General features: G+C 41.4%; 1 protein-coding gene across 2 annotated transcripts in view; it reads right to left on the reverse strand.

Moving 5' to 3' along the window:
* Positions 1–26877, reverse strand: part of CLMN (calmin) — a 115306-nt gene that overhangs the window by 11243 nt on the left and 77186 nt on the right. For both annotated transcript variants that reach the window (XM_089522473.1, XM_089522472.1), the window contains exons 5-10: positions 20823–20915; positions 14575–14765; positions 12069–12262; positions 8440–8522; positions 3353–4630; positions 36–223 (exon numbers count right to left, since the gene is read on the reverse strand). In XM_089522473.1, the coding sequence (XP_089378599.1) occupies positions 36–223; positions 3353–4630; positions 8440–8522; positions 12069–12262; positions 14575–14765; positions 20823–20915 (2027 nt within the window). The remainder of the gene's footprint in view (positions 1–35; positions 224–3352; positions 4631–8439; positions 8523–12068; positions 12263–14574; positions 14766–20822; positions 20916–26877) is intronic.

Here is a 26877-nt window from a genome sequence, read left to right on the forward strand (position 1 = left end):
GTTTTATCGTTAGAAAGCAAAGAAAGAAAGAGTACCTTGAGAGTCCCTGATAATCTACAGGTTCTTCTTCTTGCTTATCTAATAACCGAGTAGAGCCAGCTTTTGGACTCTGAGCATTTTCTCCTTGGAAAATTGCCTTGTTCTTCCGTTTCTCTTTCTTTTTACTTCTTTCTTCTGGTAGTTTTCTTTCTTCAGCTGCAGTATCAAACTGGTTTACCACAATCTATTAAGGATGGATGGATAGATAGACAGACAGATAGACAGAAAGATTTTTAAAAAAGAAAAATAGTGGTAAAAGCCAAACTTTGTACAACCTTTACAACACAAACTTCTTCCTTTTTCCCTTTTCCAATATGCTAAATAAGCTGCACTTGTCTCTGATGGTTTTAATGACTTAAATTGTATTTTATTATTGTTAAGTGGGAATTATTATGTTGTTTGTTTAGGAAGGGAAGGGTTAGTGGGATTTATTTTTACATTGTATGAATTTTATTGTTGTTGTAAGCTGTCTCAATCCTGTTGGAGAGGCGGAATAGAAATAAATGATTAGTATTAGTATTCACATCTGTATCTATATCACTATATGGGGATTTCTGTTTTAATTTCATTCTGAAAAACAGAGGTTCCCAAAGCAGCTAATAGCAAATAAACAACATGAAAATTAAAATTACAAAAGAAAACTGTAAAACTGTAAAATATGCACACAAAGGAGCCAGCAATAAATAAAATAACTTTATACAACAGATAATTCAAATACTTATACCAGACAGATGGAAAAGATAACTGGTAACAGTTAACTGATAAAAAATATTTTAGATGGCAATGGAAAATAGGCAAAGCAGAAGCAAAATTAACTTTCCAGAGCATGGGATTTATTTAACATAATGTGATCCACATGTGAAAAGGCCCTCTCACACTTCCCTGTCAATCATCCATCAGTGTCCATGTAGTCACTCACCAAAAATCCCAATTTACATAAAACTTGCACATTCTAATATATATCTGTAGATGCAAGCTTTTTTTTTTTAAAAAAATACAGTAATTTAAACAAAAATACATACATCTCAACACTACAAGAAAGCTTATGACCAAGTGAGCCACATATCTGCTCTATCTATTGTCAAAAAGCAAATTATTGATGGCAATTTCAAAGACACACGTATGATCCTTTACTGTAGTTCTCTATCTTTCAACTGGGCTGGTCCCCAAATAAAAAGTTGGATAAAGGGCTGGAAAATGCTATCTGCCTGTAAACTGATCATCTCATTTGGGTAGGTGTTTCGTATATATATAATTCTATACTGTGGCCATGCCACATGCAGCCCTGGGGCATTCTCAAACATAGTAATAGGGGTGATACACAGGCTGGCATCATGTTGGTTAGTCTTGACTAGAGTAAACACATTCAATTGGTTGCTGAATAGTGAGTCAGCATATGAATAAATCTAATTGATTCAATGGGTCTACTTCAATGAGGACTAAAATAGTTTACACCACATACATACATACATACGTGTATTAGCTTTATGATAGATTCATTAACATTTTAGCATCAGATTTTTGTTGTAACTTTGTTGCAAGTCACCTTGAGTTCCATCTCAGGAGAAAAGTGGAATATAAATTAAACAAGTAAATGAAGATATATTGTTGTGTGCCTTCAAATCATTTCAGACTTATGACAACCTTAAGGCAAACCTATTATGGGAATTTCTTGGCAAAATCTGTTCACAGGAGGGTTGCCTTTGCCTTCCTCTGAGGCTGAGGGAGTGTGACTTGCCCAAGGTCACCCTGTGAGTTTCCATGGTGTCCAGAGTCATAGTCCAATGCTCAAGCCATTACACCATACTGGTTCACTTTAGTATTCACACCTTAAAGAAACTATATGCCCCTTTCATCTGTTACCTCCATGGAAGAGCTAACACAGACAAATGGGCTGCAGTGCCTTGCACCTGGCTCACCCATACCACTCCTGGCCCTGTAATTCATGGGATTGAGCATATCTCAGATGGAGAAGCCTGAGTGCACTAATCTCTGAGCATGAATGTTTCCCTGGGTCTTGGAACTCTGCACAATCAAGGATTCCAGAACCCAGGAAGTCTTTGAGCACAAGGGTCTATGCACATAGGCATCCCTGCCTTACATGTCAACACTTGAACAGTATGTAGATGCTATCCAGCTCTACTACTCCTTTCCACCTCAGTCCAAGGAATCTGTCTTGGTTCTAAACTGGTCCCTGTTATCAGTAGTGGACTGGGTAAGGCTGAACGAATTGAAATTTAATTCAGGCAAGACACATGTTTCTGGTCTGTTGAAAGAAAGACCAAGGAATAGGGATTCAGCCTGTGCTGGATGTGGCTACACTCTCCCTGAAAACGCAGATTCACACTTGGGTGCACTCCTGCAATTAGCTCTGAACCTAGAAGTTCAGGTTCCACAATTAAGACTTGTGTGCGAGCTGTGCCCGTTCCTAGAGATATTGAGTGTGGATGCGGTGACACATGACTTAGTTACATCATGTTTGGATTGCTGCAGTGCGCTCTACCTGGGGCTGCCATTGAAGAATGTTTGGAAACTGCAGCTACTGAAAAGAGGTCTAGCCAGATTGTTAACCAGGTACAAGGAGCACACAACTCCTATTTTGAAACAGCTCCACTGGCTGCCCATATGTTTCTGTACACAATTCGAAGTGCTGGTTATTAATATCAATTTTTAAAATTTTATTCACATATGTCTCACCATTTCTGCAATAATGGAACAAAATGGCTCACAACTTATTAAAAACCAGTACATACTAAAATTACACAAAACCCAGTAAAAAGTATAAAATATAAAAATTAATTAAAAACAATTAAACAATCTCTCTGTATGGTTATGACCTACAAAGCCCTGTATGGCTCAAGTCTAAATCATCTGAAGAACTCTCCCATATGGGCCTGACCATGTTTTAAGCTCTTCTAAGGATCCTTCTCTCTGTCCCATCACCCTCACAGGATCATCGCATGAGAACATGAGACAGCCTTCTTGATGGCTGCTCAGCGGCTTCTTTCCTAGAACATACAGACTGGTGCTCTCCTTACTATCCTTTCATAGGCAGGTGGACGCCTTTTTATTTCATCAGATCTAAGGGCTGACTGTTCAGGAGAAAGGGGCTTTCATATGTTGTTTTGTTTGTATTTGTTCTTTTTAAATGTTTTTGTTTTAAATTGCTTTTAATGTTATCAAATTGCGCCTTCAAGTTAGCCTAAGCGAACATTTAAAAAAAACAAGGGAACAAACCTTCTCTAAAACTATTTGGATGGCACAAAGTAAAAGTTAATATATTCATACAAACAAGAATAAAAACAAACATTACCACAGGGATATCTGGGTGACCAGAATTCGTCTGAGTGGAGGATATATTGCTGTTTGCTTTAGGACACACATTCTTCCCTGCAGGAATAGTCTTGTTAAGGGAAGACTTCTTATGACTATGAGATTCTTTCTTCCGCTTTTCTAACTCTTTGTCATCCGCTGCTGCTGGTTCATCCTTTGTTTTGGTGTGTAGGGTTGGCTTTGAAATATCCTCCTCAAAGTTTAGACTATGGGTCTCTTTTTCAGCTAAACAATTCACAATGATCTCAGCACAGATTTTGTTGTTTTCTGAAAGGGAAGGATCTGGATCTAAGTCCTGGTTGGGGGAGGCAAAAGCATTCAACACTTCTGATATGGGAACATCATAATGTGGATAATAGAAGAGATCATGGGGAATTACAGAAACTTTAGAGGAATTTGGTGCTTTCATAGCCATTGACCCATCTTCATTGGTAATATCTAGGCTCTTAGGAGTGTTTCTGATTGGTAAGGAAAAACATTCAGATGGACATGGTGCCTCAGAAGTATCCCTAAAATCAGGCTCATCAGTTTCCTGGCAAGATGCATATGTTTCGTTCTTGTCTGACATTTGCTTTGCATATTCAGGATTTTCTGGAAACTTGGATATTTCCTCATTCAACATTTGTAATACATACTTATGGGCAGATTCTTCCTCTTGAGAACCTGAAATTGGAAATTCAAGGTCCTTTGTCGGATGTTCTGGTACATTTTTAGGTGGATGTGAATTCCAAGGTAAGGAGCGAGTCCTTCTTTCAAGTGTTTCTTTGGTTTCACTGGTTGGCTTTGACTCCTCAGAGTCAACTGGCTCAAGAGAATGTGTGCGATACATAAGAACAGTTGGGGGAAGATCCTCATTCTGCTTCAGGGGATCACTCATCCTCCGTTGATTCCCATCAGACTTGTTCACATTTTTGGTGATAATGTCAGTATTAGGACTAGATTGAAAACCAGTTGGTTCTGGTATTGGCAGTGAGCTGGGCCGCTGGGGTTCTCCTGTCAAAATCTCTGGATGATCCTGATTATTATGAAGTTCTTCATGTGCCATATGAAAATTCTGGTTCTCCTGATCAAGGGGTAAACTAAGAATATGGATTTTGGGAGGTGGTGAGTGGCTTCTGTCTAAGTCAGGAGTATATGTGTGTTCCCAATTTTCATTCAGAATTAAAACCTTTCCTTGCTTTGCATCCCCTGGTGTTTCCTCGACATGGACGGACGTAGGTTCAGCTTGAAACTCCTTGTCCGCGTCTGAAAAATCTTCCTGCATGACAGTAAATAAAAATAAAAATACTTAATATGGACTCATAAATGTTAGTGTGTATGTGTGTTTTTAAAGAAGGTGTGTTTATTTATAAACTACATCATCAGGGCATTGTACAGAAAGAGGGGGCCACACTGTGGACCTTTCTTTCCCCACCTTGAAACAGAGGTTGAAATAATTGTTTTCTTCTCCCGTCAAGCCAGATGACACAGGCGTGCCATACGCGGACTTGAGCGTATGCGCTCAAGCCGCAGCGTGTGCGCGGGGCAGAGCGTCCCATTCAATTGAATGGGCGCATGCGCCCGTTGCGCCCCCCGCGCACGAGCCCCATTGTTTCCAATGGGGCTCGAGCATAGGCGGAATTCGCCTTATGTGGAGGGATCCGGAACGGATCCCCCGCGTAAGGCGAGGACGGACTGTAATTATTATCATTAGTCAAATAAAACAACTGCACTCTTATGCACTGTATTATTTTTGAAACATAACCTCATTACAACTTCATTTCCCCTAAAGTAGTTTTTTCCAAGTAACCATACTGATTGTAACATATTATCTTATAAGATCTTTTCTGTTCTAAGGCAGCTCAGGGGTCACTTAAACTCATTTGCTACTTCCAAGGAGAGTGGACCTACTAAATCTGAATAGTAAAACAACACCTCTGTAAACCTCATGAATTCGGTGAGTCTTCTCTAATAGAGGCCTTTGAAGAAGACAATAATCTGTTATCTTGATGTCTATCAAGTTACTTGAGTAATGTCTATTGCCACAGTTCTCAAACTTTGATCCTCCCAATATTTTGGGCTTCAATCCCCAGCCAGCATGGTCAGCAGCAGGAATTCTGAGAAGTGATGTCCCAAACATCTGGAAGAACAGCATATGAGAATCAGTAGTCTACTGTAAATAGCAGCAGCTCTCCAGGTTCTCAGAGTAATTGCAGATCTTTGCTGTTACCGGCTCCCTGTTCTACCACCAAATGGAATACCTCCAAAGTAATGTTGTGATAGATCAAGGGTTGATACTCTAAGACCTTTTGTTTAGCAAGGACAAAAGTATCATCTATTACCTCTCTCAGGCTTCTCTAGCTCTCTGAGGTTAGTTGTAATTCTCACTGAGAATGATGGATTTTTCCAGCAACAATATACTGTTGTGGGTGACCCCTTTTGCAATCCAAATATCTTGGAGTGGCTTGACTTTGAATACGCAAATAAGATCCATTAGGATTTTATTAGAAAGATGAAAATGGCAAGAAATGTATTTATTTATTTATTGACCATTTATGGATTCACCTTTAGAGTATGACAATGAGGACTGTCCTAAGGAGTGCCTCCAAAATTTGACATTGCACCACTGCTCACAGTTACATTTTAAGTAATTTAAATCTTGACCATCATAGATGAACTCAAATCCACTGGAGCTTAAAAAAAGAATGAATCAATAACACATTAACACCTTTAGCTGGCAAAGTGGAGAACAATGCTGTTCTCCAATTCCTTCTCACGCGCCCTGTCTATAGCAAAACAGAATCATTGATCTCCGCCAATGAGAGGCGCCCGCAGTGTTTGTTCTCCATCTTCAACACTTTGCTTAAACCTCCTGTCTCTTCATCATTCTCTCCTAATGACTTTGCTAATTATTTCATCTCTAAGATTACCACTATTCGCTCTGAGATAGTCCCTCCTGATTCTTCTTCTGCTCTTAATCTTCTATCGCCCTCGCCTAAAAAAATTTCTGTGTTTCCTCCTGCCTCTTTGGATGAACTCTCTACACTTCTGAACTCTTCCAAACCTGCAACCTGTCCTCTTTATCCAATTCCTACTCCTCTTCTAATCTCTATAGCTCCCTCCTTTCTGCCCTCGCTTCTCCATATCTTCAGTCTCTCTCTCTCTACAGGCTCCTTCCCGTCGGACTTCAAACATGCTCTCATTTCCCCAATTCTGAAAAAACCTTCTCTTGACCCCTCCTCTTTGTCTAGCTATCGCCCGATTTCTCTTCTCCCCTTTCTTTCTAAGGTTTTGGAACGGGTTGTTTATTCGTGCTGTCTTGAGTTTCTTGAAACCAACTCCATCCTTGATCCCTTTCAGTCTGGTTTCCGCCCAAGGCATTCCACAGAGACAGCTCTCACTAAGATCTCGAATGACCTTTTACAGGCCAAGGCTAATGGCCTCTACTCTGTTCTCAGCCTTCTCGATTTGTCTGCAGCCTTTGACACTGTTGATCACTGTCTTCTAGTGGATATACTTTCTGACCTTGGGTTCTCCGACTCTGTTCTTGACTGGTTTAGATATTACTTGTCTGGCAGATCTTTTGCAGTAGTTGCAAGGGGTCAGACTTCTTCTCCTGTTCCCTTATCTGTTGGAGTTCCCCAGGGCTCTGTTCTGGGTCCCCTTCTGTTTTCTCTCTACACACTGTCCTTAGGTAAACTCATTAGCTCTTTTGGTTTTTCCTACCATCTCTATGCCGATGACACCCAGCTGTATCTTTCCGCCCCTGACCTTTCTCCAATGCTTCAACAGCAAGTCTCGTCCTGCCTCACAGCTGTCTCGCAGTGGATGCGCCATCGGCGTTTGAAGCTCAACATGTCCAAGACGGAGCTTTTTGTCTTTCCCCCTAAGCCCACCCTTCAACACTCTTTTTCTGTCTCTGTGGACAACATTTCTATTCAACCAGTCCAGCAAGCCCGCAATCTTGGTTTTATCTTTCACTCTTCTCTGTCGTGTATCCCTCAGATCCAGACCACAGCCAAGGCTTGTAGATTCTTTCTGTACAATATTGCCAAAATCCGACCTTATCTCTCCGCCTCTACTGCCAAGATCCTGGTCCATGCCCTAGTGATCTCCCGACTTGATTACTGTAACGTCCTCCTGGCTGGGCTTCCTCTTTCTCACCTCCGTCCTTTAATCTCTGTCCAGCATTCAGCTGCACGCATTATCACTTCCACCCACCGCTCTGACCACATCTCTCCTGTGTTGGCATCCCTTCACTGGCTCCCCCTCCCTTTCCGCATTCAGTATAAGCTCCTGCTGTCGACATTTAAAGCCCTCCATGGACTGGCCCCTCTTTACTTATCAGACCTTCTTTCTCCTCACCTTCCCACCAGGGCCCTCCGTTCTGGTAGTCAAGGTCTGCTGTCCCAGCCCAGGATTTCCTCTGCCCCATCCCAGATTCGCCCCTTTTCACTTGCTGCCCCTCACTCCTGGAACCTTCTTCCCCCACAAGCAAGAGCCATCACTTCTTTAACTAGCTTCAAAACGGAGTTGAAAACCATCCTGTTCAGAGAAGCCTTCCCAGGCATTGCATAATTGTCGCTTACCATCTGATGTTCTTTTAGTGCCTGTTTATTAAACCATTTCCTGTATTGCTATGTATTGTATTTGTATTATCCTACTTGAGAGTATATATTTTCCCTGGATGAAGATTAACCTTCCATTTTGAAGCCAAGCCCTCCCTCCAGTCCATCTGCCTTGGTCCAGGCCTCAGAGGCAGAGAGGAACTGCTGGACCTCTTACCCTCTCCCTCCACCACTCCCTTCTCCTTCTGTGTCATGTCTTTTTAGATTGTAAGCCCGAGGGCAGGGAATCGTCTAACTAAAAAGATTGCATGTACAGCACTGTGTAAATTTACAGCGCTTCATAAATAAAGGTTAATAATAATAATAATAATAATAATAATGTGAGAACTGCTGGCAATCAGAATATCTTGGCTTTTAAAGCCATTCAAAATGAAGGAATTACAAACATCACTAAAAGTGTTATTGATATTATTATCCTTGTCAGGGGGAGTTTAGGAGTGAGGGGAAGGAAAACACATACCCCTTCCAGTTCTGGAAAATGCTCCAAAAACTGTGCCACGTAGGTCACAATTGACTGTTCATCGGGTGACTCAACCATGATGTCTGGGGAGAAATCATAACAAGGGTTGTCTCATTGACTAAAGTTTATAAAAACAGCTATGAATCAAAGTCTAGTTGCAAAAAGGTGTTGCAGATAGTATACAGAATTTAGATGTCAAAGAATCATAGAATCATAAAAGTTGGAGAGATCCCAAGGGCTATTTAATGCCTCCCCTTCTAGTGCAGGAATCCACTACTAAAGCACCCCTAAGAAGTTATCATTTAACCCCTATTTAAAAGCTTCCAACAAAGAAGTCACTTTCCAAAGTAGTCTATTCCACTGTTGAAAAGCCCTCACCAGCTCTTACATTCTTCCTAATGTTCATGTCTTTGTCTTTATCTTATTCTTAGATTCATAGTGATGCTTTATTTTCCCCTCCAGGCTCAAACAAACTTAAGATACTTTTTACTATCCTGGAAGATATCACTATACACCAATGCTGCTCTGATGCTTTCCTTCATTTTCTATGTGATGAACATTGATGGCTTTCTAATATGGGTGCCTTAGTCCAGCATGTTCTCTCCCAACGTTGTGCTCTCCAGGTGTTTTGGTCTACAGTTTCCACCTGTTTGCACTAGCATGGCGAATGGGATGCACATCTGAGATGCACCAAGCTGGGGAAGGGTGGTGTAGCAAGAAGTTGGGCAATGTAGTTTAAGGTACAAAAGCACTATAGTAAAGGCCTGTTCACACAATTCGAAATCTAAATTAATCAAATGAGATCTGTTGCTCAATGAAATCAGTGGAAACCTATTATTCACAGAGGGCCTTGAATCTAACTGAAGCCTCTGTGAAGAGAAGTGGGTTGGAGGCAGTCATTTTTACCCCTTCCCCTTCCCCTTCCCTGAAGTGCCCTGTGAAAATCTGATAAAAACTTGTGTGGCTCTCCAGGACAGTGAAGAATAAGAAGTCTTGTAGCAATCAGTGGCATCCTTTTGTGAATGGAAGAACTTCTATTTGTGTGCAAGCATGATTGGCGTAGGGTAGTGTAGTAGTTATCAAACTGTGGAGTGGGACCCCCAGGAGGGATGTGGAAGCAGCCTACAGGTGCATGAGACTTGGAGGTCTTCATCAGCCTGCTGTCCTGGGGGACTTCAACATCCATGCAAGACTGCTCTATCAGGAACAGCTCAGGACTTCATGTCCACCATGACAATCATAGGGCTGTTCCAAGTAATACTGGGGGTCACCCATGTTGCAGGACATGCTCTGGACCTAGTCTTCTGTTCTGGGCAGGATATCAGTGATCTGCGAGTGGAGGAACTGTCTGTAGTTCCATTGTCATGGACTGTTCACTACCTGGTAGGGTTTAGACTCACTGGGACTCAGAGCCTCTGCAGGGATGGAGGGCCAATTAAGATGGTCTGCCCCAAGAGGCTTATGGATTAAGACAGATTCCTGATGGCTCTTGGGGAGTTTCCTGTTGCCTTGGCAGGTGATGCTGTCAAAACCCTGGCAGATCTCTGGAATAGGGAAATGGCTAGGGCAGTGGACATGATTACTTCTAAGTGTCCCCTCCCTGGTAGTGACAAAACGAGTGGGATGGAGACTAGAGCAATGGTGGCAGAAGACTTGGAATGAATCTGACTGAAAATGGGCTAGGGCCCATTGAAAGGCCTATGCCAAGGCAATGGAGGCAGTGAAGAAATTATACTTCTCTGCCAACACTGAGTTTATATGGTGTCATCCAGCAAAGCTGTTCTGAGTGGTCAGGGGTCTTCTACATTCTAGCCCCCAAGAACAAAACAAAGACTATTAAGCAGCTCACTGTGAAGAATTTGCAAGACATTTTGCAGACAAAATCACTCAAATTCAATCTGACTTGGATGCTGTAGTTGACTCAGGTCCAGTGGATGTAGTCTTGACACCTGCTTGTTCTGCATTGTTGGATAAGTTTCAGTTTGTGCAACCTGAGGATGTGGACAGGATCCTTGGTGAACTGAGGGCCATCACTTGCATGCTGGATCCTTGCATTTCCTGGCTTCTGAAAGCAGTCAGATAGAGACTGGCCGAGTGGGTAAGGGGGGGTGACAAATGTCTCACTGCAGCAAGGCAGATTTCCATCTTGTCTAAAGGAGGTTATGGTGAGGCCATTACTAAAAAAGACCACCCTTTTTTATGCTGGCAGGCTTTCTGTACATAATACATAGCAGGTGGTTTTTATGGAGCAGGTGGGTTTTTAGCCTGTTTTTAATTTGTGTATATTTTATGTGATTTTATATAGATGTTTTAATTGTTTGAATTTTATAACAATTTTAAAGACTTTATTTGTGAGCCGCCTTGGGTCCCTCTGGGGAGAATGGTGGGATATAAATGAATTAAATAAAATAATAAAATAATAAATAAAAAACAGTGAATTTTTCCAGGAGATAGCCATGTCAGTCTGATTCAGCATAAGGTGGTGAAAAAAATGGGAGAAGAGGATCTTTACCTCAAGCTTTGTAAAATGGAAGACAATAGAGAAAGAAGAAAGCACAAGAGAAGTGGATTGATTCAATCAAGGAAGCCACGGCCCTGAGTTTCCAGGACCTGAGCAGGACTGTTAATAACAGAATGCCTTCGATGTCTTCTCATTCATAGCACTGTCATTAGCCAATTTGACAACCATTTGCAACAACAATAAAGGAGTAGCACTACTTCAACATAAGCCTTCCTGGATTTCAGTTCACTTCATCAGAGATCTCTCCTTTCCACCATTTTTCCTTGCATCACAGAATACACACACACACACACACACACACACTAATTCATGTGTGTGAACACACATATAAACACATACATTTCTGCATAAAATGACCCTTTGGAATATATTTTAACAAGCGGTTTCTAGAATGTTGACTTCCCAAAGCATTTGGGAGAAATCTGTCAGATGGGCACATTTTAAAGGCACCTGTTGATGGATGAGATTTGTTCTTCAGTTCCATAACAATTTGTCTGCTTATTTAAAACAAAGCTCGTATTCCAGCAATTTCGGGAACAATTTTCTGCCTTCAGACATTCCATGGGCTCTACACACCACCAGAGGTGCTCCCCACATGGAATAAATTGGAGGTGGTGAGAACTCCACTTTCTAGTTTTGACCAACTTTTTATTTTTAATGTTAAAACAGTGCAGAGGGTCCCCAATGACCTAGCTGAAATGTGAGCCACTTTTTCTGGATATGTCTAGGAGAAGAAAATTAACTTTTTTTGCTAGAAAAGTGGTGGTCCAGGGGAATCTGCAGAGCAGGATTTGTGGCCATGCAAATGAGTTGGAGGCCACATGTGGCCAGAGGGCCACACACTGACCACCCCAGCTTTAAAATAATTATTTATCACTGTGAGCACCACAACAGTAAGTTCCTAAACTGAATTGCTGGATACATCCTTGTAATGTGTCAAATGACTCAGTACCATGTCATTGTAAGAATAAGGAAAATAAGTACAGCTCCTCTTATGGGTAGTGATAAGGGTGAACAAAAGGGTCAGTGCTTGATCTGTTTGCATTGTTGCCTTTGAAGCTTGTAAATTCAAAGCACACATAGAAGACATCTAACATGAACACGTTACCTTCTGGCTCCAGCAATCTAGGAATACCCAGCTGGTCTTGTGCTATGTTGAAGGCATCCTCTAAATTTTCCTTGGGTGATTTCTCCAAAGCTTGCTTCATGTCTACTAGGCTAGAATCTATTGCTTTGACAACAGCCAAAAATGCAATCCCACTTCGCCAACTGCTGGCAAAGTCCTGAACTGCAATGCCATACCTAAAGACAGAAGGAGCAAAAAGAGTGACAAAGAGCCCCCTTCAAAACTCCTGTGACATGGGAAATGATTACAATGAAATACCATTATAGAATCAGAAACTACTTAGGATTGACTCCACAGTTTGCCTTCTGTGTGGGGGAGATGGACTCTGTTCACAAGAAAGTACCCCCAGGGACCACCAATCCCCTCCCCACCTTTTAAATTTTTTTACTTAAAATAACATCTCTATTCATTACTATATCATACTATACAAATCATAAACAACGCTTATCTACATACATGACATAAATAATACATAAAACATACCATACTTTCTAAGACACATTACTGACTTCTCATCCAACCTTGTTGAATTTGCTTTTAGTTTAAATGAATTCCATAACATAAATTATAACATTTTGTTGTTATTATCTACCCTTTATTTATTTTTATCTGACATTTCTTCCTCTATTTTGTCTTCCATGATAACTGAAACTTATCCTATTGATTGTTTGTGTGTCCAGCCATACAGTTTACCAATACCATTGGCTGGAATCCATTCTTTCTCCAACTTTCTGATTATATATTTTTCAAGTAATGGGTGATTTTATCCATTAGCATCCATTAACAATGTGAAGTATTTTAAAACTGCAGTGGGTACATAGTGGCCTCTATGTGTTCAGTGGAGCTTATTTTGAAATAGGTTTGTATAGCACAAATTGTAGGAAGCCATATTATTTCTAGGAAGGCTCAACAATGATTGCTGTTTTAATATTTCTTAGTGCTTGATCATGTAGTACACTTGATTGCTAACGCCTGGGGAGGCTCACCTTCATAGGAGTCTTGGTAGTCCAATTTTGCCAGATCATTTGTGGGAAGGCTTAGCCCTCCCTTGCCTAGTCTTGGCTGAGTGCATTCTGCCATGGGTACCACATATTAATTTTAGGAGATACCACTTTGTCACAGATCACCCTATCCAGCAGAGTCCCTTGACCTGATGTGAATAATTTTCAGGGAACTGGAAATGGATGCTGTAGAGAACAAACGGTAATGGTGAATTCTGCTTTCCTTAGCCTAGTTGTACACCATTACATCTGGATTCAACCCAATGATATATTAACCCATTACCAATGCCAAACATAGGGCAGATTATATGACAAGACAGCAATAATTTATTCAGCTTGCTTCCCCATTTAAAAATCACTTAGCTCTGCCACAAGGCAGAATGCAGCAACTGTCTCAGTATGTGTGTGTGAGAGAGGGGCAGGGACAGGCAGTAAGGTATTAGAGGACAAAGCCATGTGATGAACATAGCCTGTCTCGTACCCCCTAAGTCAGCTTCCTTCCTTGAGGTGGAGTGGAAAATGCTGTCTTATGGCCACTCTGCTGAACACAGATTCAATTAGTCCAGTTGACATGGAGTGAGGTAAGGAGACGAAATCTTCTCTTTCCATTCAGACATGTGACTTCTGTGTTGTGTGGATATTTAAAAGAAATCTTCCAAGAATCATGCTTCCAGAGACAATTCAATCATACCAGGGACAGGAAAAGTGTGGCCTCCAAGGTCCTTTCTGAGGAGCCCGAGCTGCCACCCCAATATTCAAAATACAGTTTATGACAAAAAATGCCTCAGGAGGGGAAGCAGTTTCACCCAGTTATTGCACCCCTAAGCTCTTTTATGCTCAGGACCCCCCCCCCTTTTTTTTTTTGTTTCAGCTGGGAAGTAAACTGGAAATCAACTTTTTTTAAAAAAACAACAACTTATTTTTAGTTAGAAAATAGTAAAAAAAAAATTTTTTTTTTAAAAAACAGAAGAGAATGTGGTCCACAAAGGTTAATACAGCCCCTCTCACCCATAGAAGTTGTCAACCTCTGGAGTGTAGCTTGGCCTTTGTGCTTTCTAGATAAAGGGCATACAAGGGGAAGGCATTGATAGGGTGAACTTTGGTTCAGTTCCTGATAGGCAGGATCATGGATCCTAAGCCCCACCATGAACAGAAATAACAATGAACATGCACACCTATTCTAATGTTATTAAATACACACTATGGATTTGTGCACAGAAATAAATGCTTCCCCAGCCCAACAGGTTCTTGTTATCAACACACAACATTGTGGAACAGAACAGGTCAGAATATCCAGATGCAGACCTCAACCTGGCTGTCAATAGGCAAAACTACAGTTTATTCTATTTATTGGTGGCATTAAATTATCATTTGCATTTTTCCACATTTAAAACAAGGGCCTTTCCTCCTTGCATCTGAGCAACAGTGTTGTTTACAATTGTGATGATCAAGATGTCTTTTTTTTAAGGAGCAGGGAGCAGACTTACTTTCTTGTTTTTCTTTGAACCCAGGTTAAAAGAGCCTTGATTGCTTTTCGCTGATCCTTCACTGAAATAGACATGCTTCTCTCCACATTAGGCGTGCTGGGATGAGAAGTGTCTGAATCAGGGCCGCTGGGCCCTGATGACAGGCTGGAAGAGGAGGAGTTCCTATTGAGGTTGCCAGTAAGTTCCTTAATCTGTAAGGGAAAAGAGGACAGTCAGGGTCAGAAACAAAGAACCAATCATTCCGCCATGCTGCCTTCAGGACAAGAAGCACACTATTCATTTCTTCAGGCAAGTGGCTGCTTGCAGATATCACAAAAAGTCAGTTTGTGCCAAGTAACCCTGCACTAAGCACAAGAGTGCATCTGGGGTCAATTTCATGCCATCTGAAAGTATGTGTCCCTTGGTAAAATACAAAAAAGGACTCAAATCAGGCTGGGCAGCTGAATTATATAATCCTCATGTGTCATAATCAAATGTCATAATCAAGTAGCTGCTCTTATACAAGAATTCCTTGATGGCATGAATCAGGCTAGAGCATTGAAGAGTTGATGACTTATTTTTGACTTATGGAGACCCTAATGTGACCCTATCAAGGGTGTTTTTTTCACAAGATTCTTCAGTAATTTAGAGAAGTTCTTCTGAGGCTGAGAGACTGTGACTTCCCCTCAGTGGGTTTCATGGCTGAGCCAGGATTTGAACCCTGGTCTCCAGAGTCATAGTCCAATGCTGAAACCACTACACCATGCTTTGATGGTGTGAATCAGGCCAGAGCTTGAAAGAGTAACATTTTTATTTTATTACAGCTTTCAGAAACCCAAGGTACCATGTGACCAAGCTGGAGGGGTTTGGTGGGTTCTGGGATTTTCAGTTCAAAATTGTTCCAATATTTGATTCTGGCCAAACTATCTTCAGATCAACCTCTGTACCATCTTGGGAAGGGGGGGGGGGGCAAGAACGACTCTTACAACACTTTCCAGGGTTGCCATCATCAGAATGGCATAATCACTAGAACCAGGATGACCTTTCCATAAATTGAAGAGATCCTTCTGTTCACAAAAGGGAATATAGTTCATAGAGCAAGGATAGACAATCTGTAATCCTAGGAGCACATTAGATCACAGCATGATTGCATAGAAACACAGACATGGAAGGGACTGGCTTTCAGCTTAATATCAGAAGCCCTTCATAAATTATCAGTGTATATCTCTGCATGAGTGGTGTATCCCTTTCTCAGTAGCCTGCTAAATTATGGAGGAAAAAGAGCAACGGGAAGTGAGACAGGAAGGGGAATTACTTGCTAAGGGGTCTAGTTCCATCCTCCATTGACATGCTGCCCCTGAAAGATTACAGCAAGGAAATGTGACCCTTCAGATGAAAAAGTCTCCTCTCCCTGCAAGTGAGGCTACCAATGGAGAATGAAAAGGAAATAACTTTAGACCATTTCCCTTTGGTCCTGAAGCTCCCTTTGGAACCACATCTACATGGTGCATGGCAGAACCAGATTATCAATGGTTCAGTTGGACTGTAAAAAGTTGCGATTATTAAAAGGTGGATAGAGTAGACATAGAATTTGGGGCCTGGCCCTTGTATGAAAAACGTATGCTGTTAGCACTGATTTCTGCTTACTAAGCTTGCTGATTCTGAATGTGAAAGTAGAGGATGAAGTTATTTCATAATACAGAATATGCTAAGACACACTAACAAATATTCCTAAGAACTTTCCACCCTTTACTCTTCAAATGATTTTTGTATCCATGTGCTTCAGTACAGCAGCACTCTGTAACTAAATTGGACATATATTTCCTTATTTGTCTCTTCCAATCCAGACAAACAATCCATAAAATTAGGAATGTGAGTGAACAGCATGCAGTTTGTTGGTGACAGAAAGAGAGGTAGATAAATAATGCAATTTAATATAACAGGTTGTTAGAAAGCCTTCCTCAACCTGGTAATTTCCAGATGCATTACACTACAGGTTTCAACATCCTCCACTATTTGTAGTCCTATACACCTGAAAGTGTTAAACTGGAGATGGCAATAAGAAAAGGAGCACTTTTTAAAATCTAGTAGCAAAATGAGCCTGTAGGGGGTGACTGTAAAAATCAAAACATCATTCTCTATAAATCCCATGGTTTGCTTGGAACATGAATGAATTAAGTGAAAAATTAACTAGTGCAATCCAACAAATCAAACTACTCCAAGTTTTTGATGTTAGCGACAATGAATTAAGCTCCAAATTTATAATATGCAGGATTAATTACATTGATTTTCAATCCTAATGTTTCAAGGTCTGCTCCAGATCCAAGTTTTTACTATTTTTACTAGAATAAACAAATGTAAACAAAGAAACTAACTCCCTTTGGAAATTAATTAAAAGGATAAGCCCAAGGATTCAGGTTAGTGTTCTTGTACAACACAAATTTCATCATAAACTACGGCAAATATAGTCATCTGGAAAATAGCAAGCAGCAATCTCAGAGAAGGTATCAAATGGCCAGAGGAAAACTATAACAGGGTTTGGAAGATATACAGATGGTTGAAAGCAGGCACACTTTGAGGCCCAGCAAAAGTTAAGCTTATGATGGGAATTTATTTCCAAGGTAAGAGGGCAGAAGGTCCTGTTAATATGACCATAAGCCAGTATGAACTAGAACATAGAAAAGCTGTTTTTGGGACTACAATCCCATGAGAAATTCTGAGAGTAATAGTCCAAAAAAAGTAACTCTGGTGCAAGCAAAACATCCCTATCTGTTATTTGTGATTAAGAGATCGGCAACAGACTATCATTGTACCCAGTCCAGATTGCCTCTCCTCTCCTCCCTTTGGTTTCTCTCTGCTTGAATAGTGTGTGTTTGTAGATAAAGGGTGAGTGAAGGACAGTTGTCCTGCTGTGTTTTCTGTCCTGTTTTACCCACTGAAAACTTGATTCATCTTTGGGGCAATCTAGATGTGTTGATATTCACACAGCTCATACTTGCCTAACTGTGTTTTGCTTGCTAAATAGCAACAAAGCAGGTGCAGGCTGGCACAATGATGGAGACAAACAGTAAATTTCTCTTGGTAAGGAACTGGCATTTCAACCTGAAATTTCTTCGTGCTCTCATTTACTAGACAACAGCAAAAACAATAGCACCATCCCCAATGGTTATGGATTGTCATCCTATCTGAGCTACTTTTATGTTAATAGCATAAACTTGGAAAGTTCTTGGGTGAAATTTTATGTTGCAATATTTGATAGCTTCTAGAGAGGTGCAGTCTTGGAAAAAACTGGGAAGACAGAAAAAAATCAGAAAAACTCATTTGCCTTTGTTCTGGAAGGAACCCCCCCCCCAAAAAAAAAAATTAGATTTAAAAAATGGTAAAAAATGGATTTGGAATATATTTTTAAGAATGATGAATACAATGGAGTATATCACACGGGGCTTTGGGGGGATTTTTGGAGCTCAGATCTGGGGTGACTGTGGGTCCACAATGAGAATTCACATCATAACATGAATGTGTTATCAGATGAGATTCCTTTCTATGGGCACTCCTTCCGTGGCACTTCCACAGTGATTCCAAAGTGAGCCCTCATTTTGGTAAAATTGGGAAAAAATGAATTCACAGAATTCACTTTCAAGCTCACTTCGATTTCACTTCGAATTGGTCTGGTGTGGAAGATCCCTCCGATGTCACCCCCTTGGCCCCCTGCGTCCTGTTCCTTCATCCCCCCCTCCTCCTTCATGCCATCTCGTCCTCTCTGCCACACTGCCACCCATCCCATCATCTCCTGCCTTCTCTTGCATCCGAACCCTGGCCTCAGTGACCCCTTGTGACTTATCCCATCATCCCCTGCCTTCTCCTGCATTCAAATCCTGGCTCCAGTGACCCCTTGCGACCTATCCCATCATCCTCTGCCTTCTCCTGCATCCAAATCCTGGCCCCAGTGACCCCCTGTGACTTATCCCATCATCCCTTGCTTTCTACTGCATCCGAACCCTGGCCCCAGTGACCCCCTGCGACCTATCCCATTATCCCGACTGCTCGCCGCCATTTTTTTTTCAAAAGGCAGCGGCGGGGAAGCGGCTCCAGAGTTGGCCCCTTACTCCTCGGCACTGCCGCCGCCACCGCTGGGGATCCTCCGATCCTCCAGCGGCTTCAGAAGTCCTCCGCTGAAGCCACTGGAGGAGTGGAGGATCCCGGGTGGCGGCGGCGGCTTCAGCGGAGGACTTCTGAAGCCGCTGGAGGATTGGAGGATCCCCAGCGGTGGCTGCGGCAGTGGTGGCAGCGCCGAGGAGTAAGGAACCGTGAGAGCCCCGTATAGGAGGCCAGGGATGCTGCCGGCGGGCAACTTGGGGGTCGCCTTATACCCCCCGTCGCCTTATACGCCAGAAAATAGTTTGTTGTTGCACTAGAGCTCTCTGGCAGAGAAGGTTAAATATCTGACAAAACTACAAATCTCAGGATCATTTATGGCGGGTAAAGCAATGTCAAACTGTACTATTTCTGCAGTGTAACTGAGGGCGGTGAGAGTTATCTGATCATTGCAATTTCCGATCTCCTTTTCTCATTCTTTTTAAGAAAATGGGTATTTATGCCTGCATGGCACTTTTGATGACTAGAAGAAACAAAATAAACTTTATATGTTTTACTAATGCTTACTAATGTTGATTATTTTTTCCGTTTTAAAATTTTACCTGTTCCTAACAAAGTGGCAAAACAACAGTTTCCTTACAGTTTCAGACCTTGTAGCTTCATTTGTAAAAAAAAAAAAAAAGAGAGAGAGAGAGAGAAAAAAATTGAAAGAGCAATTAACTTTGTAACTACTATCTGACTGGACTGTATTTTTCATATACCAATCATCATAATTCTACAACCAAACAAAACTGTATAAAACATTTTTGTTTCCAAAATAATAAAATTATTTTTAATCTATTAAGGATGGTAATATTACTGCCCCCAGGAAGGAAGAGTGAGAAGGCCAGAGAATACGTATGGGGATAGCGGATATGGGTTGAGAAGTTTGCTTATCTGTGTGTGAGAAAGTGTGTTGAGTGAATAGATGAAAAATGAGTGGGTATAAGGAGAACAAGCAGAAATAGAGAAATGGGGACAGGATGTGTAAGAAAGAAAAAAAATGAGGGGGAATGGATTAACAAAGTGTTGGATGGATGGATGGATGGATGGATGGATGGATGGATGGATGGATGGATGGACTATGTGAGGGGAAGAAAGAGTGTGGGATCTCTAGGTCATCATACTTCTGTTCCACTATTTTGTGTAGGAGCCTCTTTTCCAGCAGTGGCTTGGGTAACAATTTTAAAGATTCAGCTGCTAAGATCTTTTCTTCAGAACTGAGATGCCTCTCCTCCTGGAAGTCCCATGTCAATTACTCATCAGAATACCACACAATACATGTAATATCTGAAGAGCTCACAAGCTGTCCTTTAGCCACAGTTTTCACACTCCATTTTCAGACTATGATGTGGAACCTAGGCAGGACTGTCCATGTTTTGAGATGGAACTGCAATAGGTTTAAAGCCACCCAGGAAGGAGCTGACAAAACGTGCCCAGGGCAGTGGGTGAACAGAAGGAGGTACCTAGGCCAGGACTTGCCCCCCAAACTCTTATCCAGAGTTAAGAGACTGGAAGAATTACAACTGTACTAGAATTTTAGAAAGGTTGGAGACAGACATGTCTAAAAGGTTTGTTGGTTTTATTCATTTTAGGGCATTTCAGTTTCAATCTCAGTTTAAGCCAGCAACACATACTGAAGGGCTTTTTTTAGCATTACTCTCATGCTGTCTCGGGAGCACAGATATCAAAATCTACAAAGCAGCATTTAGACATCTACAAACCAGCATTTAAACATCTACAAAGCAGCATTTAGACATTTTTGGTGTGCACACACAAACACATACAGTTTCATCTGATTGTGGATTTCAACAGGAGCCAAATGTCCACGTGTCAAGCTGGGTTCGTGTAATCTGATTCAGAAATCTCTTTATGAGAGCAATTGGGAGAACAGGAATGAGAAGTAGGAAAGTAAAGAAAGGTATAATGAGGCTCAGGTGTTATTGTTGCAGATTTTACAGTATTGTTAATTCCAGCAAAATAAAGAGCTAGAGAGAAAAGAGATACAAAGGAAAGCATGAACCTTATTTCACTCTCTGACCTTTACATAAATCTCTGTTCTGTTCATTCTACTGAAGCTGAAAAATGTCACAGGAATAGCTAACAAGCAATTAAAGCACCACTTTTATTTTTACCTGAAAAAACAAGATTATGTTCCATATCAGGCCCAATACCATTGAAGAGTTTCCATCTGCTATTTCAGCTGCATCAATACTAACCAGCTTTACCTACAGAAAAACAGGTTGAAGGATTTTAAAATATGCTATACAAGAAAGACATTCACAGGAATGGAATTTTAATTACACAATATACACTTGTGATACCTAAACAGTAGAGGAAGTATAGGGCTGCCTTCTTTAACCTGTCACCCTCCAAATATGTTGCACTGCAATTCTCATTACACCCAAGTTACATGACCATGGTGATTGGGGATTACAGGAGCTGCAGTTCAACACTTTAGAGTGTGCTGAATTACAGAAGGCTGGTATAGACAATGCCTGAGTTTGCAGTTACACTAGGCAAGGTTTTGACTTGCATAGAGTATGGTGAACTAGTCATTCATTTTCTTTGCCTATCCACATTTCTGAATCTGCTGTGCTGTTTTATAACATGATATTGATGTGAAGCGATGGCTCACTTTAGGCAGGGCAGACATCCAAAAGGAAAGATCTGCTGTGGTGTGAAGAAAATTTACTTCAACATACAGCAGCCATCACTCTGGACCTAAGAAAACAGATTCCGTAGGCATGCAATCCAACTTTGGACACAGGAGTGAAAGAAGTTGTAGAGCTGAGATGAAATATTAAGCTTTAATGACATTGACATTTTATTCCTTGGATTTTATGTCTCTTTGTTTCCCATTTCCCAAATGGCCACAGAAGCCATTTTTCATAACTCACCCCACTTTTAATCATAAAGAAGAAGATCCATACTGGATCAGAACAAAGACCTATCAAATCCATAATTCTTGTCCCACAATAGCTAGCCAGATATATATATTAGGGCTACTTAGGGAAAAGTTGACAAAATTTGTATCCCCCCCAGTGCATCTTTCCTAATAGACTGGACAAGTTGCATCTCCACTAGGACTTTAGAATCAAGTAATTCAGGTGCATTGGTTTCATTCAAATCTTGGTGTTTCCAGGAATATATCTAAGTATCAATTATGGTTCATGAAAGAAACATGCATCTCAGAGTTTTAAAGCATCATATTTTAGGGCAATGGCTTTTAAGAACCATGTTGCTAAAGCTGGTGGAGCAACATTCTCCCCACCCCCCACCTCAATATATCCTGATCTATGATTTGCATGAGAGCCAACTCCACACAAATCAGACTGGACAGTTGCCAGGGTATCCCATGTTTACTTATCTAGCTCCAACCCTGCAATGGAATAGGGAAATACAGAATCCTGTCTTATCAGGATACACAAACTACTAGGGGTTAGGAATCAGGGAAATTAAGACACATGTCTGCTATGCATTAGTGTAATTACTAGTTTGACCTTCAGCTCTCTGAATTTTTCAATGCTAATGAGATGAAGTATTCATAGTTTGCATCCTTTGATTTGATTATATTATGCTTATCTGAGGCTGCTGTACTCAAGTCAGATTTATCAGATTCCACATGGTGTACTGCCTTCTGGCATCCAGAATGTGTGGATAGGGAACCATTATTCATTTGGAGTGCCATCTGAGCTTGTGGGTGTTTGGAACATAATGCACATCCGATGCAAACTAGGCTCGGGGGAGAAAAAACAAAACCTTTCTCTGCTGACTTGGGAGGCTCATCTATAATATTATCTTTTTCATCCATCTTTTAACTGTGCATCTTTATAAATGCTGGTTGCTTGACTGAGGGCTGGAACAGACAGGTCAAAATAAAGCTGCTTTGGGTCACTTTGGAGGTATGCTGTTTAAATGATACACACATCTTAAGAGGCCAGAAGCTGCACCAAAGCTGTGCTCCAGTTCTTAGGACTGGACCATGGCTTTGCTGTAGCTTCCAGCCTCTTAGGATGCATGCATCATTTAAACAGCATACCCCATCTATATTTCCATATAGATGCCCTGAAAGCATTTTCCTACACAGAAACAACGATTATCTATCTATCTATCTATCTATCTATCTATCTATCTATCTATAGAGAGAACTGCTGTCCCTGTGTAGCAGAATACACACAGACACATACCTGCACACATGCACAGACACAGACACATCTAATGGATCAGTATCTTTTGGTTGGTATGCACTGTCAAGAGTCTGTACGTCCATATCTGGATAATTTCGGAACCTGTTTGCATTAGTACCAAACTCAGTTCCTTGCTTACTTATTATGCTAACGGGCTCATCATCAGAGTTTAATCTTGTATCAGGACCATTAGGGTTTATCTCACTTTTGTTGGGTAAGTCATCATCTTTGTTGAGGGACTCATACAAAAAATATCAAAACATATGTCCTTCTTGTAGGCAATGCAGAAATTAGTATTCTTTCCTCCCTCTGTAGGGCCCAAAGCCCCCCCCCCCCCCCGGATTTACTGTGTAGACTCAAGAAAGACCTTCCACACATGTGCGCACACAAAACCTATTCCATGCTTCATGAAAAGAGAGCAAGAATGGAGAATTTTTTTGGCTGTGTCCCTGTAGCCAGATGCAAAATGGTTACAGTAGAACTGAGACCTCCAGGTGATCCAGTGTTTTTCAGCAGTGTTATATCCATTTTGTGCATGCCTATAGGGAGATAGCCAGCTATTTTTCTGACCCTGATTGCTCCCCATGAGCGATGGAATGGATGGGCTGGAGGGCTTCAGAGGCTGCAGAATAAGCTGGGGAGGGGTGATAGAGGGCTCAAACTAGCAAAGGTCCACATGTTGAAACCAATGTGCAACCAATGTGTGGAATTCCCTTCTTTTAGCACTAGCTTTGTCTGTCACAAACTTCAGTCCCTCCATCAGTAAGCATCTGCCCTCCCTAGAAGGAATGATGGATTTGACCGGGGGGACAGGTTGCTCACCCCTGAAATACAGTGGTACCCCGGGTTACGAAAGTAATCCGTTCCGCGGAGCCCTTCGTAACCCGGAAACTTTCGCTAGCCGAAAAAGCCCATAGGCTTTAATAGCGAAAGCCGCGATTCCGGGTGAAATCGCGCCGAAAAGCACCAAAATTTCTTTCGCAACCCGGAATAACCTTCGTAACCCGGAAATAATTAATTAATTGAATTTCTTTCGTAACCCGGAAATTTCGTAAGGCGGCGCATTCGTATCCCGGGGTACCACTGTACAGCCTTTCCACATCAGTGGACCCTTGTTATATGTTGGGGTTTAGTTCCAAGATCCCCCGTTGATAACAAAATCCATGGATGCTCAAGTCCCATTAAATATAATGACATAGCAAAATGGTGTCCCTTATAAAACATGGAAAATCAAGGTTTGATATTTGAAATTTATACTTTTTTTGAACATTTTCAAACTGTGGATGCTTGAATCTGTGTATAAAAAATCTGTGTATAAGATGGGCCAACTGTACCTATAGAATCACAGAAGAGGCCTCATGGCCCTGGACAGTGCAGGCTCTCTAGCTGAGGTATCTCCAACACAACCACACACCACGAAAGATCTTTTCTACCGCTTTCTTTATGATTTAATATTTAAATTGATAAGTTTGCTGCTGAAGGAACCTCACTGCCCTTTGTTCTTGAGAGAAGTTCAACCAGGAAACTTTAACATGTGGTGAATGTCAAGAATTTTCAGCCTCGGTAAGATGTCACCACCCTTGTATCATAATACAACTAGGCCATAAACCTTTAAGCTGCTGGAGCCTTTATGGATGTTTGTTGTTTTTTAGAAGAAGAAAAAGAGCTTCTTTTTCACACTGTAGCACATAATAGTTTTCAAGTTATATAACCATCCATGTCTTGTTTGATTCTTACTGAAACCACCACATGTAGAGCAGCGTTGTTCCCATGCTGAAGTTTGCAAACTAATGAAAAGAAAATCGGGTTCACTTTGGAATTAAAAACTGCCCTGAAGAAGACATTTTAACAGTTACCTTTGAACGGTGTTAACCAATGCTGATGCTGGTCCCTGAACCTTTGGTTGTTGGTCCCTGGCATGTTTCCAAGAAAGAAAGAAAGAAACAATTGTACCTAAAGGGCACAAATTTAGTGCCAGTCCATGGCACACTGAAAAAGAAATCCCGAGAGCCTAAGTGCAGCCTTAAGAGAAGTTGCTAACACTGAAAATGATACTACCCAAATAAGAGTGGAAGACCCAAGAAGTCTCCTTGAGATTCAAGAAGGGATGGGGAACAATATTCCAGATACTGATGGGCTGCAACTCCAATTGTCCTGTATTATTGGCCATGCCTGCAAGGCTGATAGGAGCAGTCCAGAAATATCTGGAAGACCACATATTTCTCAACCAGGACTCAGACCCCCTGGGTAAACTACCACACCTTTACCTCTTCCTACCTCCTCTCAGTATGAGTCACTTACAAGTATATGATTATAGATAGAACCCTCCGAAGAGGGTTGACAGGAAACCTGAGTCACTCCATCTGGCCTTCAGCAAATTCAATGGGCCTAAGGAAAGCTTCAGCCTACATAAGCTTAAGGCAAGGTGAGGCACCTTACTATGACATACTAAGGCCCTTAGCAACAGAATAAAACTGTGTGTGTATGAAGTGTGATGTTGCTAATGGGAAATGCAGAACCCAGGAACACAACAACAACCTGCCAGACAGTCCTGTTTGGCAGAATGGAAGCTTAGAGAAAAACTACATTCCCAAGCCTGTACTGTTCAGTTGTATCATTTGACACAACTTGCTGTGTTTCTTCCTTTGAGAAGAAGTACATTATTTTACTGCAGTGATGGGCATCTCATGGTTCACAAGCCACATGAAGCTGAAGGCAATTTTTGAGGCTCACACTGTCTCCATTTGCTTGACAGAGCTGCAGCTGACAGACCAGTTTCCGCACTTCCAAAAATTAGTGATGGTGCCACAATAAAGAAGGCAGTTTTGACAACCTTTTCCTCTGAAAGAAAAGGCGACTTTCTGTCCTGAAGGTCTACTCTAACATCCTCTTACACTATGGATACCTGCTGCAGTTGCCAACAGAATTTAACAACAAACCCAAATAATAGCTGTCAGATTTTGGTGGCAACAGGAACTTTGGCAGCAGTGCAGGCCCAGGGCTGAGTGTCAAAAGCAGCCTTTCCCACAAACCCAGGATGTTGCCCACTAACAATGAATCCGCTGCACTTCCAAAAAACAAGCAGTCCAGATTTCCCTATTCTCAGACTTTGGGGAAGAAGGAACTATTTCATATAGTCAGCATGACAGAATCATGTTTCCAGTGCAGAAAATGGCATTCCACTGCAGAAAATAACATTTTCTGTGCAAAAAAAAACCCCCAACCCAAAACATGGTGGGTTTTAAGTGACTTAGAGCAAATCAAGTCTCAACTCTCTCTAGACCTCCAAGGTGACTACACTAAGACTGCTGTACTTCGGATACATCTTGAGAGGACATGACTCAGTGGAAAAGACAATAGCACTTGGTTAAGTTGAAAGAAGTAGGAAGAGAGGAAGATCATGCTACAAACGGAATGATTCAGTCAAAGGAGCCACAGCTCTGAGTTTGCCAGAACCAAGCAGGGTGCTGCTGAACAGGGATCAGGGATCTTGGAGGACTCTCATAGGGTCACCGTAAATCGAAGACAACTTGATGGAAAATAAAACTGCAAATTCTCATTGAGAAGTAATACTCCTCACTACGGTTTCCTGACAAACGAGAATCACCTTTTCTCTACAGTGGACTGAATATTCTTTGTATCCCTAATAACCATCACGTCTAGTAGTATGATTTGCATTTAACGGTGAAAAAGAATGGTAGGGGGACAGGTGTTGGAAGTGAAAGAAAAATGGTGTGTTTCCACAATCATTTGTGTAAAGACAGGCAGGAAAGATTTATGCTGTGCCATATAGGTAAGAATTTACATACAGACACCGTGAATGACAATGCCAGTGCAGGCTGGAGAAATTTTCACCACAGTTATGCCATGTGTAATCTTCAAATCTGCACCAATCATTCAAGGCTAGATTTCAAAACTCAGGTTTTTGGAACAAAGTTCAAATGAGCTTCTACAGTAATTTAGGAGAAAAATATAAAACGCATGACGCTGAAAAGACTTT

Source organism: Sceloporus occidentalis, unplaced genomic scaffold (genome assembly GCF_023333645.1).
Source record: "Sceloporus occidentalis isolate IW3139 unplaced genomic scaffold, rSceOcc1.0.p SCAF_4, whole genome shotgun sequence".
In the NCBI taxonomy this organism is placed as follows: Eukaryota; Metazoa; Chordata; class Lepidosauria; order Squamata; family Phrynosomatidae; genus Sceloporus; species Sceloporus occidentalis.